Genomic DNA, 17,193 nt, shown 5'->3' with positions numbered 1-17,193 from the left:
TTGTCGGAGGAAGACTGCCGAGTATTTCGACTGAATTCAAATGTGATCATTTCCTGTTCGCGATCCTCCACTTTTTTGGTGTAGGTTGGGAGGCGTGACGTCGGGTCTCTTCTGTGCCCTCACCACTTTGTCCAATCAGCTGCAGGAGGAGGGGCAAGTCGACGTCTACCAGGTGGCGCGGATGACCAACCTCATGAGGCCGGGCGTCTTTAATGATATCGTAAGTAGGCAAGCACACACGCGATGGGCCCTTCAATAATCCACGATAATGAGGGGAGCCCCTCTTAGGAGCAGTACCAGTATCTGTACCGGGCCGTGCTGAGTCTGGTAAGCAGCCAGGAAGACCAGCGAGCCCTCCAGAGTCCAGAAACCAACGGATCAGTCCTGCTGGGGAAGACCAACATTGCCGAAAGCCTCGAGTCACTCATGTAGACGACTCAGGCGTGTATAATCAGAGTACAAGTCAGTGTACAGGTCAGTGTTGAAGCTCCCCCGCAAGGGTCCCAAGAGCCGTGAGTACTTTTCCACACGCTTAAAAACATCTTTCATTCTACCCCATAGTCACATGACTCTCGCCCTGAAACGATGTGAAGCCCGTCAAAATCACCACAGTCATGTGATCACTCACGATGTGACAAAGTGCACCTTTCTCAGTGCACTGTTCTCAGTTGAGCAAAAAAAAAAAAAAAAAACCCCAAACAAAACAAAACCGTTTTTTGAAGTGGTAATGCAAAGGCAAATCCCAGCCAAATGGCTCTGTGGCCTTTCGTAATAATTCACACTCATGTACTTTAAAAAAGCTCTTTTGCCAATGCTACATTTTGACACAAACCCACAATAACGCTCGGTGATCGACGTCTTTTTTCGAAAGTTGGCTCCGGTCTTGTTTGCACTTGTGAGACATTCCATCCAAATTCTGTCATGAGTGTGGAACATTTTTGGTCAGTGTTTTGTCAATGTCCCCAATCAGACACTGTCGGTCAATTAATCAATCCACTTTCTTCAACGGCGACTATCTTACTCTTTTTTTTTTGTGGGTGTGTATGAATATCCCTTAAATACCAAAAGGCCAAATTACTGTATGTTTTTACTGTGCGTATATTTTCTATGACATTTTTCTAGTCATTTACACATGCTGTATAACCGCGTGGATTCGATTTAATAATTCCACATATGGATCATAGATTTAACTCATTGTTAATGCTTTTTTTTTTTTAATCGTTCCGGTAATTGTAGCAAGTTAACACATTTATCTGCAGCCGCAAACGTGCGCAGTATGTAAATAGCAAAAGACTGAATAAAGAGTTGAATATGACTTTTGGGAAAATCTGAGTCTTTTATTGTACAGAAATGATTGACTCCAACTCCTCCCCCCTCCCAATCCCATGAAAGACCAATATAGCATATATAATTACATATTTTTGTTTTCAAACTTTATATTGCATCCTCAACAAACGTAAATGTGCTCCACCAACACGGAAAGTTATGAAAAATATGTCATTGTAGCATCGCAGTCATACATGATAAAGTGTATACAGTGCATCATAAATAAACGGCAGGAAATTATACAGATTACCTAACGTATCCATTATTTTTCTCAACGCCAAACCTTCTCAGTTGCATTCCACAAACTTGATGAATCGATGACATCACACCAAAATCGACAATACAATGACGACGCGTACAACGCGACATCTCCTGAAGTGTAATTCACGCGTGACGAACCTCAAAATTATTGATGAAAATACATTTCAATTATTTCACTTTTGGCACATGCAGTACAGTACATTGGAGACCCTTTGACATTATTATTATTGTTGTTTTTGTTATTATTTATTCGTGACCTGATTTGGGCAGAAATTTGAATTCAGCCTCTTTTTTTAAAATGTTGGCATACATATTTTAATAGAGTGTATACACGATTTACATAAAGTACGTCGATAAGCAAGTAGTAAAAGACCTGCTGATTAATTTTCATAGAATAGTTCATGTTAACTTTATCACAAATATATTTCTTTAAAACATGCATTTATAACTTGCTACTTTTGGGGGAGGGGGCACTTGCTTGAAGCAAATATATATATAGTTTTAATCATTAATGGGGATAAACCTGAAAACAAAGCTGCATATACTCATTCGTGCTGAAAATGTGAAGTCATCCTAATTTTATTTAATTTTTTTTTTCCAAGCCACCATAGCACCGATTTAAAGCATAAGCTATAAAAATGAACATTCTATATCAAAGGTGTCCAAACTCTTTGTCTCTGATTTGATTTTTAAAAAGATGAAGGGCCTGGTCATCCGTCGATGAGACGAAGGAAAAAAAAAATCCCAGCCGTAAACAATACTTACACAGCTAATCATGAGTACCCTAAAGCACAATCGAGTGAGTAGCTTTGCAATTTGCGACTGTGCATCCCGTCGCAGTTGTCTTTACTTGTCCCCTTTGAAACCCTGCTGGCAAAAAAATAAGCATTTATTCTAATCATGTATAAACAACTCTGCCGATGTGTGTGTGTGTGTGTGTGTGTGTGTCCTCACATAGTCGGTACGTTTGCGTTTCCAACAGTCAGGGTTGAGCCTCTTCTGTTCATCGGCGAGCTCTTTGGCCTGTAAGGTAAACACACGGCGCTCTTCGCTTCGCATTTTCTTCCAGCGCTCGCCGAGGAGCACGCTGATGGCTCTGACACAGACACACACACACACGCATGACAAGCGCACGGATACGCAATAACGCGGCGAAGGGCGCACACCAACCTGTTGTCCTTGCCGGGGTGCATCTGCGTGTACTGCACCCTGAACTTCTTGGCAAAAAGCATGAATGCGTTCATTGGCCGCTTGCACTTGGTTACGGTGGGGTTACTTCCTGGTTGGCGGACATTTTGTCTTTTGATTGGCTTGCGGTGAGGACAGCGGGAGTGGCCGGGCTTGGGAGCGCCTGTCGACAAGTTCGGACTGCTTTTTCTGACTCTTTCTTCTATTTCAGTCGTTTGTCGTCTATGAAAGGATGCCAAACCTTGTAATGCGTCTCTGTCGGGAGAAACGGCGCCCCCGTTGGACTGGGAGGCATATCGCCGTCGGGCCATGCTGCTCAGCAGGTAAACCGCCGATGAGTCCATCGGTGTGAAATCGTAACTGGGGAAGACGCGGCACAATTGCGGCTCGTCGCAATCGTTCACGCAGAATTTCACGTTGAAATAAATACCTTTTGAATGTGTCAAAGACAAGCGAGTCATCCGTATGTTCGGCATCTCTGTGACCGGGAGGAAGGCACACGTCGCCCAGCTCCATTTCATAGCCCGCTATCCCATAATGCACTACGGTCAAGCTCGGGTAGAATGATGACCATCCTGATGAAAAGTGTTACAGGTGAGTGTTTTGTTTTTTTTTAATTGTACTTTCTACGTACCTTTGTTTTTAACGTAAAACGGGTGGTCGAGTTGACAGCGCGCAGTCAGCAAGCCGTGTCCGAAGGCGCCGGGGTCAAAGGTCAGCTGCAAGGTGGCCTGACCAGACAGCACGTTTTCCGAATGTGCCACAAGCTGCAAACCCTCACAGCCGTAACTCTGCAAAATTGTTTTTTTTGTTTGTTTTGTTTTTTAAGCCCACCAAGCAGTTGATCATACTTATGTTGTCAAAGGATTCCCCCCCATGGTACCTTCAAGGATGTGGACTGGTCCTCATTTTCAGACTGAATGTCCTCAACATTGCGCCACTCGACATGGGAGCCGCTGTGGAAACGCAGGCGAGTGCCTGCACACGCAAAAGAGCTTCAACTACCCTCGTACTGACAAGCCCATATAATAAGTTCAGACATATCTATTTTTTTATCTTCATTAACATCAGTAAAAATATTTGCCTTTGATATGTTTGCTGCAAATAATATTCCACTTTTTTTTCCTTTATGTATTTTAATGTTGGCATAGCTGGTATATTGAATTTTAAGTAATTGTTTAGTTTTTATTATTAGAATTTTGCCATTCTTTAAAAAAAACAGCTGAAATAATTTTTGCACCCTGCAGAAGTACATTTTTATGTCTTTTCAAATGCACATGTTTGTACAATGCCTCCTCTTGAAAACGACTAATATAAAACATGACACAATTATAACTTAAAAATCCATTAAAAAAATTAAATGATTCATTTCGGTTTTGCACATTTTATTACAGATTCTAAATTCGACTGCCCTTTTTTAAAAACAAATAAATGTCTTTTTAAAATAGGAACCATTTCTCTCTCTTTAAAAAAAATACATTTAATTTAAATAATTTTATGCCTGTATATTTTATTTCAATTTTAAAAATCATTTCTGTTGAAAATAATTGAAATCAAATATTTTCCGACATTAAACACATTTATAATTGTGTTGCATTTACATATTTTTTTAAAATATATTTTTTAAACACGTATGTATTTTATACCCCCTTTTTATCTTATATAAAAAATATATCATGCATTTTGGTTTTCGTTTTGGGTTCATGCTGACGTTGGACTTCCTCTTAAATCCCCGCATTCCAGCAGACCCCTTTCAAGGTTTTGTTCCAAAACTGTTCATCAGTCCCTCCACTTTTACTAAATCCCTCTTTGCCATCACTTCAAATTTTAAAAACCAAAATGGTTATATTCACATTCCTCTTTGAGTGTATGTGTGTGTGTGTACCTTTCAGAAAGCAATGCCAGGCAGTGGCAGGCCAGGAGACACTCCAGGCCGTGTCCTCGTCATCGGACAGCGACGATCTGGTGGACAGCGCAGAGCCACATTCGCTGTTCATCTGCGCAAACATCAGGCAACGAAGCGTTTCTGAAGCGGGTCATTGATGTGAGGCTAAGTTGTGGTGAAGAGAGGAGCTTGCCGTACCCTGCCTCTGCTGGAGTTCGAAGGGGGTGGCCGGGCGTACGAATGCAGATAACTTCGCGCGGAAGAGGAACTGAAAATGACCAACCAAGATTGACCGACTTATATTTCACACTTTAGTTGTTCTGCTTTTTACCTATGAAACGGTATCTCGTTGTGTGATTGTACCTGCTGCGGGGAGACTCCTGTAGGAGTGGGCTTTGAGGCCCCGTGGCAATGTGAGCCAGCTGCGTCAGCCAGCGGGTGTCCCCTGACTGCGCGCGACAGCCCGCGCCGGCCTCCATTTGATAAATCGCCGTCATCTCTTTCTCTTCTGGAGCCTCCTGCAGCTTTGGAAGATCCGCTGAGGAAAGAGCAGAGGGACGTTTGTGTCTTTATGCTGCAATTTGATACCATAAAAGTCATGCAGTACTTGGTGTTACCATATTCCATTAATTCCATATCACTCCTTTGGCCAGGGGAAGAGTCACGTGATTGGTCCTGATCCACTTCCGCAATCTCTTCTGTGAGTGTAAACACAATTCCAATGTAGACATTTGGAGTGCTGCTTAAATTAATCCAAGAGGGCTGCCTGACTGTTGCCATGGGGACGGTGGATACCTGTGCATTTGCAATGAGGGTCGGTCTCCCTGTGCTGTTTGGGGATCACCACCTCCCACATGATGATGTCAACTGAAGCGTATGACGTGATTACAAATGGAAAGGTCACTGAGAAAAGAAACCTGTCTTTCTCCATATTCAATGTTTTTTTATCTATCTATATCTGTATATAGATAGATATAGAGAGAGAGATATAATTTATTTCCTTAAATGTTCTTTTTTTTTTGCTTGTTTTTTACGCTCGCCCACAAAATTAAATGACAGTTTCTCCCCTGTTGCGCAACATGGTAATCATGTGACGGGCTCTTGTTTATAAACTTCGAGAGCGTCCGCGCAAGCGCGTAACGACCCATTCATTCAACGCCGTGAATGACGGCAACAAAATAAACGAGGCGCAAGTCGCAACGATCGTTTATTTCAGGCATCGTGTATTCATAAAGTCGTATTTGGTTGACAGAAGCACAAAAAGAAGCATAAATCGAAAGGGCAATTAAAACGGGGGGGGGGGGGGGGGGGGTTCCGTCGACGGATACGAGAGAAATGTAAATGAATAATATCTGTTCGATTGGCAAACCGATGTCTGGGTTGAGAAAAAGCGAATAAATATCATAAATACGTCGAATGGGTTTCCGGGAAAGGGCCGTATAACCACTGCAAAACAACTAACGTCAACAATGAAGCTTGAAGAGCGATCGCGCAGCAGAGCTCCTATCTGTGAAAACAACAGGCCTCGTCATCTCAATATTGTCTCGTATTTTCCAAGTTTAGAGCATATTTACCAGATTGGTGCTATCGCTTGTCGAAATCGACGCTATAAAATACGGAAAAGTTTTCATGAACTTTTTCTTTACTCACCTAAACAGTGGCCTTGCACGGGGAAAGTAGGTTGGTATAAACAGATCATCCTCGCCGATCCTATTGGTCCGACTTGTTGTCACTCAAAAGCTATTAACATTGTCATTGGTCGGTTTATTTGCAGACAGCTCTACATGTTTAAATCGAGACGAAAGATTAAAAACGATGATGAAACAGTTTATGTATTATAATCCAAACCATGGATTTTCTGGCTTGTTTGCAGTAATTCGATTTTTTTTTTTTGTGATTAGAACCAATTGTTGAACTTGTTAGGTGGAAAAATCTAACAAAGTTTCAGATTAAATAAAAAAAAATACCCAGTCTGTATTCATGTTAAAATTAATTTAATTGATCCAATTTGTGATGTTCCTGATGAAGAAAAACACGCTCATTATGTTACTTAAACGTTACTTAATTTGGCCGCTAGATTACAGCAAACACGAAAGCTGATTAAGTTTCACATCATCTGTATGGTTGTATTTCCGAATAGACCCTTATTTTGAAGTAATCACCGGATGATGGTAACTCTTCCAGAAAAGTTACCTGATCAACTGTCTAACCCGGCAGCGAGGCAACGTTGTTGAATCTCTTAAAACAGTTTTTTTTATTCGCTAATGTGCTTTATTCTCCTCATTTAAATGCTGAGTCGTGGGTTGTTTACAGTGGGTGTTCTCACCCTAGACGTCTGTTGGTGAGTTTTCCTTCCAGACTTTCTGTAACTTGTACCGTTATAGGTCAGCCTTTTCGTATGGCGCTTCCGCTGAAGTTGTGCCGTCCGCTCTCATTTTCTTCTCAATGAGTTATTTCGTGACATATTAATTTGGACATGTTCGCCACAAGTATGTCAAAATATCTACATTTGAGACAAACGTGTCAACACAGTATTATTTTGTGTAGTGTTGCATTCTTACTACTGTCAACTTTAGCTTCCCGTTTCCAAAAATAAAACCCTCCAGTCATGACATCCTGTTTATTTAGAAAGTTATATGAGCTGGCAGAAAGGTTTTAACTAGATATAGTTTTATTCCAGTTGTTTTAAGACACTTTATGACTATTGGTGCGGATTCGAACTTTCTTTCATTGCATAAGTGCTCCAAAACTTTCAGGTTGTTTCCTGTGCAAAGCCCACTTTTGGGAACCCCCGCGGTTTTACAAATGGATTTAGGTCTGGGCTCTGCCTGGGCCCTTCCTTTTATTGCCTTGGGATCCTTTCTTGTCAGATAGAAAACAATGTGAAAATGATTCCACTCCAAATCAATGGGTCCTGTTCTATCGATCGTCAAGCTAGGCGATGGACGAGCGGCCGATCCAGGTGAGCGACGAAGAACGAGTGGTGTTGCGAGAAGATAGCAGGCGGCGTAGACGAAGGAAGGCCATCATGTCGTCCTCCTGCACTTCCATGGATCACGTCGCCGTGGAGTTCGTTCTCCCCACAGTGGCACGGGGCGGCGACTGCCCCGACTCGCTGCAACTGGAGGTTGCAGTAAACTGGACTGTGGAACAGGTTCCTCATTGTTACTTAATTGTCCATTCAAGTGCCACTTAAGGTGACTTTGAATGTCTCTGCTCCCAGGTGAAGGCACAAGTGTGGCTGAATGCGATGACATCCAACCTCTGTCCGGAATTCTACCAGCGGTTTTCTCCTGACCACTGCATACTACTTTACCAGAAAAAAGGCAACATGTGCGAGATCTACGACAAGCACCAAGTCTTCCAGACGCTGGACTGCGTACGCTACTGGAGAGGTTTGTCTGCAAGCAACTTTCTGTCTGATGCAGTGATCCCCAAAACGGATTGAGAAAAGGCACATGTACTGTACATACACAGGCTAATTCTGCCATCTAGTGGAAAAGCATTGAATTGTGAAATGCAGCAATAATTGTTGCAGACAGATAATTTTCACACAGTGGTTGGGGCTCACTGCAGGATGAAACATGGGTCTTTGGAAATTTTGATTTATTGATTATTATTATATATATTTTTTTAAAGCCTTGAAGAAGGATGTTGGCCGGATCAAGCTGGTCCCTCGTCTGCAGCCCTCAGACGAGACCCTTCAATACCAGCGGTACCTCAACTACCTGATCGGCTACGACGTCACCGACGTCAGTAACGTGCACGACGACGAACTGGAGTTCACTCGCAGGAAGCTGCTGACGCCGCGGCGCATTGAGCTGTCGGGCCGCGACGCAAAGCTCTACTCCATGGACCCGTGGGTGACACACAAGCCGCTGCCGGAGCACCTGCTGGGAAAGGTATGTTCAAATTTTGGTGGGATAATGCCAAATAAATTCATCAATTTTCTATAGCGCATGTCCTCCTGAGGTCGCTGGGGGGAGGAGAAGTGGCAGTAAAACAAGCCAAAATCCAAGAGAGTAAAAATAATTCATTTTTCATTTTAAATCCTGCTTTTCATATCCTGCTGCCTGCAGTTTTCGCTACCTTCCGTTTTCCATCCTTAGAATTTTAAAGAACGTTCCCTCTAATCATTTCAACTGTGCAATCTAGTTTGTAAGAAGATGTTATGGTTCAAATGATCCCCTTTTATGAGGAAGTTAGAGCCTCTAGTTTCCCTTAAAGATGAGTCATATCTTATCGTAGGTGTACAGATGATGCGGTTGCCCATTTCAGCGGTGTTTCCTTGACGCGCGTTATGTTATCGGGCTGCTCTGTTCATCCTCTCAGATCAGCAACGGCCATGTCCTCATTGTCATCCACATTTGCACAGCCAGTCAGACCATCAAGGTGTCCATTGACGACACACCGGCGCAGGTACAATCAAGTGTTCGCGCTTCATTTGCTTCGTGAGATCTCACATTTCGTGTTTTGTCCCCATGCAGGTTTTGTCCAGCTTCTTATCCAAAACGGCAAATAAAAGAGGCTTGCTGGGCATCCCCGACAGCACCTGCGAAACGGACTTTGTGCTGCGCGTGTGCGGCAGGTTTGTTCAAATCAGGTCCGCTATGAATTTGGTGGGATCGGATGAATTTTTTTTGTTGTTGTTTTTGAACAGGGTGGAGTACCTGTTTGGAGAGAAACCGCTGCGCAACTTCAACTGGATCCGTCAGTGTCTGAAGAATGGCGAGGAGATCCACTTGGCTCTGGAGACGCTGCCAGATCCCGAACTGGATTTGGTCCGTGAAGAGGACTGGGCCCAAGTGGACGATTGCACCGGTGTCGCAGGTAATCAATCGTTTTTTCTCATCCTCACTGCGACGGACGGTTCTTTGGAATAATTGTCACGATTTTTTTTTTTTTTTGCATTATCCCAGGCACGCATGAGCAGCTGACCATCGACGAGAAGGACCACGAACGACTGTTCACCGTCTCCATGTGGGACTGTAACAGGAAGTTCCGAGTAAAAGTGCTGGGAATCGACATCCCGACTCTTCCCAAAATTCCCGACTTTGTCGTGTTCATTGAGGCCAGCATCTTTCACAGTCAGCAGCTTCTCGCTCAGGTGAGTGATGCCGATCCATAAACGACACATGTGCCATTGTATTGTTGCTGGGCAACCAAAGGCTATATATTTTTTTAAACTCTGAAACAAATTAAAAATGTGTTTTGAACTCATGAACAAACTATGTCAAGCCACATTTTTTTATACTTCAGGAGCGGACGACTCCCAAAGTCTTTAATGAAGAAGTGTTGTGGAACTGCTGGTTAGAGTTTAACATCAAAATCAAGGACCTGCCTAAAGGGTCCCGACTCAACCTCCAGGTAAGGATTCTTTTACTCTTATTTTTTTTTAAATAGCCATGATCATTTTAGATATATTTGTTAATCAGCATGGCACATTCGCCTCACATTTCTGAGGTTGAGGGTTCGAATCTGGGCTCTGGCCTTTCTTTGTGAAGTTTGCTTGTTCTCCCCATGCAGCTTCCACCCAGTTCCCCCAAAAAGTGAGAAAAATCGGTGCAACGGCATTTTAATTTTTTTAAATTTAATTAAAAAAAATTTTATCGATGCATTTACAATGTGTTACCAAAGGGTGTTAAGAGCTTGTGGGAGAAGTAGCTTAAGGTGCTACATCAATTTTATTTGATCCATCCATCCATTTTCCGATCCGCTTTATCCTCACAAGGGTTGCGGGTGGAGGGGGGTGGGGGGGTGCTGGAGCCTATCCCAGCCGTCTTCGGGCAGTAGGCGGGGGACACCCTGAACCGGTTGCCAGCCAATCGCAGGGCACACACACAGTGTTCAATCAGCCTGCCATGCATGTTTTTGGAATGTGGGAGGAAACCAGAGTACCCGGAGAAAACCCACGCAGGCCCGGGGAGAACGTGCAAACTCCACACAGGGAGGCCGGAGCTGGAATTGAACCCGGTACCTCTGCACTGTGAGGTCGACGCGCTAACCACTGGACCACCAGGCCGCCGTATTTTATTTATATATATATATTTTTTCATAGGAGCCATCATAGATTGACACCTATGACATGTAATGAACAAGGGGATCACCGTATATACCTTACTGCATACCGTTTCCTTCCCAGTTGGTGTGCAAGAAACAACCCCAGACCCCAACCTCAAAAGGATCCTCCCACCAGGAGAGCACATCAGGAGGCGGGAGTCACGACGGTAAGGCCGTCTCAAATATTCGCCCACCTTCCACCAAGCGAGCCTCACCGCTTCCGCCGCCGTTCACCAAGGCAAAACCAAGAGCCGCCTCCTGTACTACGTCAACCTGCTGCTGATCGACCACCGCTCGCTGCTGCGCCAGGGCGAGTTCGTCCTGCACATGTGGAAAATGCCCGAGAAGAGCGAGGAGAGCAGCAGCAGCAGCATCAACGCCGACAAGCTGACGTCGGCCACCAACCCGGACAAGGCTTCGTCTATGGCCGTCGCCATCTTACTGGATAAGTACCGCTACCCCGTGGTGCTTCCCAAGAGCCGCGATCTGAGTCGAGACGGCGCTCTCGCAGCGGAGGAGCCCGACGGAACCGAGCGAGGTCAAAGGGAGATGCCGAACCACCTGAAGAAACAGTTTGCCGCCATCGTGGCGACTGACCCCCTTCATCCATTGAGTCCCGAAGACAAAGAACTGCTGTGGCATTTCCGACACGATTGTATGCGTGACCCCAGGTACTTGGATTGCAGTCGCTTGCTCGAATTTTGCTCCCCGAGCAACCAAACCTTACAAGGTCTCCCTGTCAGGGCCTATCCAAAGCTGCTGTCATCAGTCAGTTGGGGAAAACAGGAAGCCGTCCTGGCAATCCACCGGCTGTTGGAGCGCTGCACCGCATGGGACAGCAGGTAATCACAATCGCACCGTTAGCGGTCGGTAAACGTTTTGGGTTTCTCATTCTTACCATCCCGTCAGTGTTTTGGACGTCGGCTTGGCCATGCAGCTGCTCGACTGCCACTACTCCGACGCTCAAGTCCGCTCCATGGCCGTGCGGAAGTTGGAGACGCTGGAGGATGACGACGTGCTGCGATACCTTCTGCAGCTTGTCCAGGTCTGGTGCGCACAAAGTGATAATATCGCAGTAATCGCATGCGGTTTTCAAAAACGCATGGGATTTTTGTCATTTGTAAACAGGGTAAGTCATGACACGGTGACAAAACCTTCTTTGTTCTTTTCCTCCTTTTTCATACTTATTACCCATCCAATTAACAGAGTTATCATTCCTTGTTAGACAAAGATCTCAAGTTTGTTTGTTTTTTGTTCTTTGTGGTTCACGTGGTTCATTGTGCAGCCAAACTGACTTGACGTAACTCTTGCTGTGTGTGTGTGGGTGTTTCTGTGTATATGGGTGTACGCAGGCGGTCAAGTTTGAGCCGTACCACGACGGCGCCCTTGTCAGGTTCCTGCTCAAGAGAGCGCTGAGGGTAAGCGGGATGAAAAACTGCATCACAGAATTGTTGTCAGTGTCTGTGTCAGTCAGTATGTGTGTAGGTACAAAAAAAACAAAACAAAACAATTCTCTGTCTCTATTTTTGCATTTCAGAGTAAGCGTATCGGCCATTTCCTCTTCTGGTTCCTCCGCAGCGAAATTGCCCAGTCCAAGCATTACCAGCAGCGTTTTGCAGTCCTGCTGGAGGCCTACCTGCGAGGCTGCGGCGAGGCCATGCTGCAGGATTTCGGGAAACAGGCGAGCGAGAATTTTTGCGATGTTTTTAACCATTTCAGGGACAACTGTTGCTACGATGGACAGCGTGAAAGGGGTTCAGGAGGGGTGTCACGAATTAATACCACCATCTGCTTGATTGCAGGTGGAGGTGACTGAAGCTCTGCAGAAAGTCACCCGAGAGATCAAAACCATGTCCCCAGACAAGTATGACGTCACGCCACAAGGTGAACATTACTTTTAAAAATATATTACTTACCTATAGTTACAGTGACCAATTTAACAATAAAGTTTCCACATCCGTCATTTTGTCATGTCACTGTCATATTCCAAAATAAACGATCCCGCAGGAGTCAAATGCCGTAAACTAAAGTTGGGCGCGTGTGCTTTTCAGTGGTGTGTCAGATGCGTCAGAAGCTGGAGACGCTCCAGTTGTCTGGTCTTCCACAGGGTTTCAGGGTGCCTTATGATCCCGGATTAAGAGCTGGAGCCCTGCTGGTAACGGAAACGGGCACCGTCGAGACTCTGATGCGATTCCTTACTGAGTGTTTATTTTTTATTGGGGGCGTGCTCAGATCGAGCAGTGCAAAGTGATGGCATCCAAGAAGAAGCCGCTGTGGCTGCAGTTTAAAAGGGCCGACCCCACCACCCTGTCCAAGGACCCCATTGGGATCATCTTCAAGCACGGTGACGACCTCAGACAGGACATGCTCATCCTGCAGGTAGCGAACAGTCTCATCTCTTCCTCACACTTTGTTTCTTGACTGTCAAGTTTTCTTCTGCAATTTATTTTTTTTTGTGGTTCTTGTTTCCTGACAGATTCTGCTGATCATGCAGTCCATCTGGGAGACTGAATCTCTGGATCTGTGCCTGTTGCCTTACGGCTGCATCTCCACCGGGAACAGGATAGGTCGGTCACTCCCCCCCCCCCCCCCCCCCGTCTCATTCCATATTTCATCCCCAAATTGTCTTTCAGGTATGATAGAGATCGTGAAGGACGCCACCACCATCGCTAACATCCAGCAAAGTGTCGTCGGCAGCACCGGAGCCTTCAAAGACGAAATCCTGCATCAGTGGCTGCGGGACAAGTGTGTGGGCGAAGACAAGGTATGAAAGGATTTGAAAGCCCAAATTTTAACGGGGGGAGACTAACATGTATATTTTTAAGGGCCACATCGGCAAGCCCCTGTTTTGAAGTGTTCGTTGTTTTCCTCTCAGTGTTAAAAGGAAGTAGCAAAAAAACGGCAGACAGGAAAAAGGATGTGAGCGTCAGTGGTTTCCTGTCACACAACGCACAAAAGCTACTTTTAGAGTTTTCATATGCTCCCATTGTGTCACTTACATTTCAACTCAACTTTATTTAGCAACAGCATTTTGGACCAACTGGAGATGCTTCATGGAGTTGACTCAAAAATCAAGTACATTGCAGTACCGCGGCTGAGATGTGACAACGGTGTTGATTACGGTTTTGGTGTGCTGTTGAGAAAGGGCGGTGCCTTAGCCAGTTGCCTAAGCTGAAAAAAAGATGGATTCAACAGCAGCACCCCAAAAATCAAACAAACAAACAACAACAACAAAAATCCACATTTGCGATGTGCCGCATGAACTAGAATTCTAATTTCAAATGATAATGTGCTGGTGAATTTCTTAGCCCCAATTAGTCAAGGAAATGGTTTCATCGCACGTGACAAAGTTGTTGTTGTTTTTTTTTTTTTTTTCAGTTTCAGCAGGCCGTGGAGAGGTTTTTGTATTCCTGTGGCGGTTACTGCGTGGCTACCTACGTGCTGGGCATCGGCGATCGCCACAACGACAACATCATGATCACCGAATCGGGTAACCACGCCTCGTCTTTCGCTTTCAGCCCGTACGTGTCAAGGAACTTTTATTTTATTTTTTTTTGCGCTGGCTCCTCAGGGAATCTCTTCCACATCGACTTTGGCCACATCTTGGGGAACTACAAGAGCTTCATGGGAATCAGTAAGGAGTGGGTTCCCTTTGTGCTCACGCCGGACTTCCTGTATGTCATGGGAACGTCAGGAAAGAAAAGCAGCCCCCACTTCCAGAAATTCCAGGTGCTTAACCCTTTCCTGCACCCTGTAACCCGATAACATGATCAGCTGTCCCCCTCCCCCCCGAAAGGGTTAAACCAGAATGAATTTCTCATATAACACATGTATGTGCACTCCTTTGTGCCAGGATGTGTGTGTCAAAGCGTACCTCGCTCTTCGACACCACACCAACCTCCTCATCATCCTCTTCTCCATGATGCTGATGACCGGTATGACGTCCTCGCATTCAGTGCACGACAGTAAATCTCGCACGTTCAATGGTCAAAAACACACAGTCGTGACATCATTAAATAGGATGTAAAGAATAATTTTTTTTAATTTTTTTATTTTTTTTTGTGCATCATTATTTCATGCTTTAATTCAATAGGCATCCTTCTGGTGTGCGCATCCCGGCCACCAGGGGCAGTATATTACTGACATACATAGAATGCAACATGAAGACCAACTAGACTGGAGTAAAAACAGTTGTTTTGCAGAGGATAAAGAAAATATGCCAGTGAATATTGTTTTATTTTTCAAATATAAGTTGTATAAGTAATATAAGTTGTTCAAATGTACCGTCATACTGGCGCTAGTTTTGTTAGCCCGTTTTCAGTGTTTCCTGTTAGTGGACAAATTCACCATTTTTTTTGGTTTGTTTTTAATGGTATTGTTCTAAAATGAGTTTGACATTATATGAAAAGTGTTTTGATTCCAATTGGATTAAAATCGAGGCAATTTTAAACAACTAGTAATGAACTAATGAATTACATGACGATGTTATATTTGCGATACATTGTATTTAAACATTATTTCGTGGCTTATCATAGGCATGCCCCAGCTGACCAGCAAGGAGGACATCGAATACATCCGCGAGGCGCTCACCGTCGGCCGCTGCGAGGACGAGGCGCAGCGCCACCTCCTGGATCAAATTGAGATTTGCCGGGAGAAAGGCTGGATGGTGCAGATAAACTGGTTTGTTCACCTGGTGCTGGGCATCAAGCAGGGGGTGGAGAAACGCTCCACATGAGCGTCACATGAGGACAAAATAGGAAGGACCCGTGAAAAAAATAAAATGGGATTTGGATTTTTATGACAGTTACAGCAATGTTGACCTGCTAAACGACATGCGCTTCTTTTATACACCGGTTCCATTTCATCACCAGTCGTAGACCAAGTCAAAAGGCAAAGTTTTTACATTCCTATCACAGTTTCAATGGGATTTTCCCACTTTATGAGTCTTAACCCTTTCAGGGACAGCGGTTACGACAGTGGACAGTTTCTCATGATGCGGATGGATTTTTTATTTTTTATCTTTTTAACGTATCTACCTGTCTGTTGCGTAAATCTCCGCGATATTGCTGTTTATAATGATTTCATTTTCGATGATTTTTACAGCTTTGTGCATGAACTTTCATTTCCATTCCCCCAACAACCACTTTTTTGAAGTCCATACCTTAGACATTACTGCCATCTAGTGGTATTTACGTTACACAGCACTTGTTACAGGACAGTATTATTATTATTTTTGTTCAAATGTTTAGAAAGTATTTGAAAAAGTATGCTTCAGTAAGTTTACTTATGTATTTTTTAATGTTTTTATTTTTAAAATGTTTTATTTTATTTTTTTGTCTCTCTCAGGGACATGCACTCAGGGAGGTGTAACCTCACTGACACCATGATATCATTTTAATTTCAACTTTACTTCTTTCATCGCCTAAATTCCCCACCACAAAAAAGGGACACACCGTGACATGTGAGGACTGTCACTCATCCTCTTCCTCCCATCTTAATCATTGACATTACTGGAGATGAGTGGGTGCAGGTGGACAAGATGACGCCCTTTCTTCTTGTTTTCTTCGCTCTGCGGCTTTGAACTGCAAATGGATTTGTCAGAGCAAGAGGGGGAAAAAAAGAAAAAGAAAAGCCCCCTCGTTCCACAGCTCTTTATGGCTCCTTAAAGCTTTTTAGCACGCCTTTGTGAATCTTGTGGAGGCTGAAGCGATTCACTGAGCGCGCAAAAAATGTGGATGGAAATTGCGCGGAAGAAAAAGCTTTGTTGTTCTTCGGCATTTGTGTTTGGAGGAACGTCATCTTTGATGCGCTTTTTAAGCCTCGTGGCGAAATCACAAATCACACAATTTCAAACGCTCTCCGGTCACAAGATTAGGTACAACTACATATCCGTTTTTTTTTTTAATGTAAATATAAATTGGGATCGTCTGTTCAATCATCATTCTGCGTGATTTTTTTTTTTTTTTTTTTTTTGCGCCTGTGTCTGTTTCCACTGAGCAAGTAGTTGTTGTAAAAGCGCCCCCTCATATTGACTTGAGATATAGAAAACATTTTGTCAAAGAGCCTTCACAAACACTGCATGTGCACATGTAACGCCTGCCAATTAAAATGCATAGATGTAAATGCACACATAAGACTCTTGACTTTCAATGCGTATGATCACGACCCCGGGGGTGCGTGATGCACCTCTATTTCCGTTCAGTGCGCATTTTCTTTGAAGTCACGCCATGTTTGTGTGAAATTGACATGGCAGATGTGAGAGTATCCGCGTCTGTAGTTGTCATCACATGTCCAGGCGTATTCGCGATGGGTTATGGTAGCGGTGTGCTAATCTGAGATGATTTAGCTTCCTTCAAAAGCAACAGTCTTCTCTCATTCGCTGAAAGTGAGAGATGTTAGTTTTGCTGAATATTTTGACAGAAACAGGGGGCGGGGGCTTTCCTGCTGTATGTTGCCGTGGTAACTGCCAATCA

The 17,193-nt window shown here is 44.2% G+C and overlaps 3 protein-coding genes across 12 annotated transcripts in view; 2 read left to right on the top strand and 1 right to left on the bottom strand.

Annotated features, from left to right (window-relative positions):
• ptprz1b (protein tyrosine phosphatase receptor type Z1b) overlaps positions 1-1,315 on the top strand; it is a 40,176-nt gene extending 38,861 nt beyond the window's left edge. For all 3 annotated transcript variants that reach the window (XM_086103336.1, XM_086103337.1, XM_086103338.1), the window contains 2 exons: positions 85-220; positions 289-1,315. In XM_086103336.1, coding sequence (XP_085959462.1) covers positions 85-220; positions 289-432 — 280 coding nt within the window. In that variant the 3' untranslated portion in view covers positions 433-1,315. The remainder of the gene's footprint in view (positions 1-84; positions 221-288) is intronic.
• Positions 1,313-6,378, bottom strand: LOC147185988 (HMG box-containing protein 1-like). 6 transcript variants are annotated; one of them, XM_086103352.1, is made up of 13 exons: positions 6,311-6,378; positions 5,456-5,527; positions 5,278-5,358; positions 5,024-5,198; positions 4,859-4,928; positions 4,661-4,772; positions 3,659-3,753; positions 3,410-3,566; positions 3,206-3,350; positions 3,017-3,135; positions 2,758-2,938; positions 2,542-2,683; positions 1,313-2,457 (listed from the first exon to the last, which is right to left on the bottom strand). In XM_086103352.1, the coding sequence occupies exons 1-13, from the start codon at positions 6,357-6,359 to the stop codon at positions 2,434-2,436; spliced, it is 1,422 nt and encodes a 473-aa protein (XP_085959478.1). In that variant the 5' UTR covers positions 6,360-6,378; the 3' UTR covers positions 1,313-2,433. The 6 variants fall into 6 exon arrangements, with proteins under 6 accessions (XP_085959478.1, XP_085959479.1, XP_085959475.1 ...); XM_086103353.1 differs by having other exon boundaries at positions 6,235-6,320; XM_086103349.1 differs by having other exon boundaries at positions 2,542-2,610; positions 5,456-6,355.
• On the top strand, positions 5,250-16,847 carry pik3cg (phosphatidylinositol-4,5-bisphosphate 3-kinase, catalytic subunit gamma). 3 transcript variants are annotated; one of them, XM_086103341.1, is made up of 25 exons: positions 5,250-5,360; positions 7,599-7,814; positions 7,884-8,055; positions 8,300-8,375; positions 8,454-8,562; positions 8,993-9,079; positions 9,148-9,248; positions 9,321-9,490; positions 9,580-9,767; positions 9,920-10,027; positions 10,803-10,887; positions 10,959-11,391; positions 11,464-11,562; positions 11,630-11,765; positions 12,073-12,138; positions 12,258-12,401; positions 12,523-12,604; positions 12,772-12,875; positions 12,953-13,099; positions 13,197-13,287; positions 13,354-13,484; positions 14,099-14,210; positions 14,292-14,449; positions 14,574-14,655; positions 15,256-16,847. In XM_086103341.1, the coding sequence occupies exons 2-25, from the start codon at positions 7,602-7,604 to the stop codon at positions 15,453-15,455; spliced, it is 3,294 nt and encodes a 1,097-aa protein (XP_085959467.1). In that variant the 5' UTR covers positions 5,250-5,360; positions 7,599-7,601; the 3' UTR covers positions 15,456-16,847. The 3 variants fall into 3 exon arrangements, with proteins under 3 accessions (XP_085959467.1, XP_085959466.1, XP_085959465.1); XM_086103340.1 differs by having other exon boundaries at positions 8,300-8,562; positions 15,256-15,400; positions 16,067-16,847; XM_086103339.1 differs by having other exon boundaries at positions 8,300-8,562.
• The last annotated feature ends 346 nt before the right edge of the window (positions 16,848-17,193 follow it).

Source organism: Hippocampus guttulatus, chromosome 22 (assembly GCF_054856545.1).
Source record: "Hippocampus guttulatus isolate MCC_2025c chromosome 22, RoL_Hgut_1.0, whole genome shotgun sequence".
Lineage (NCBI taxonomy): Eukaryota > Metazoa > Chordata > Actinopteri > Syngnathiformes > Syngnathidae > Hippocampus > Hippocampus guttulatus.
This window is presented reverse-complemented; position numbering and strand designations above follow the sequence as displayed.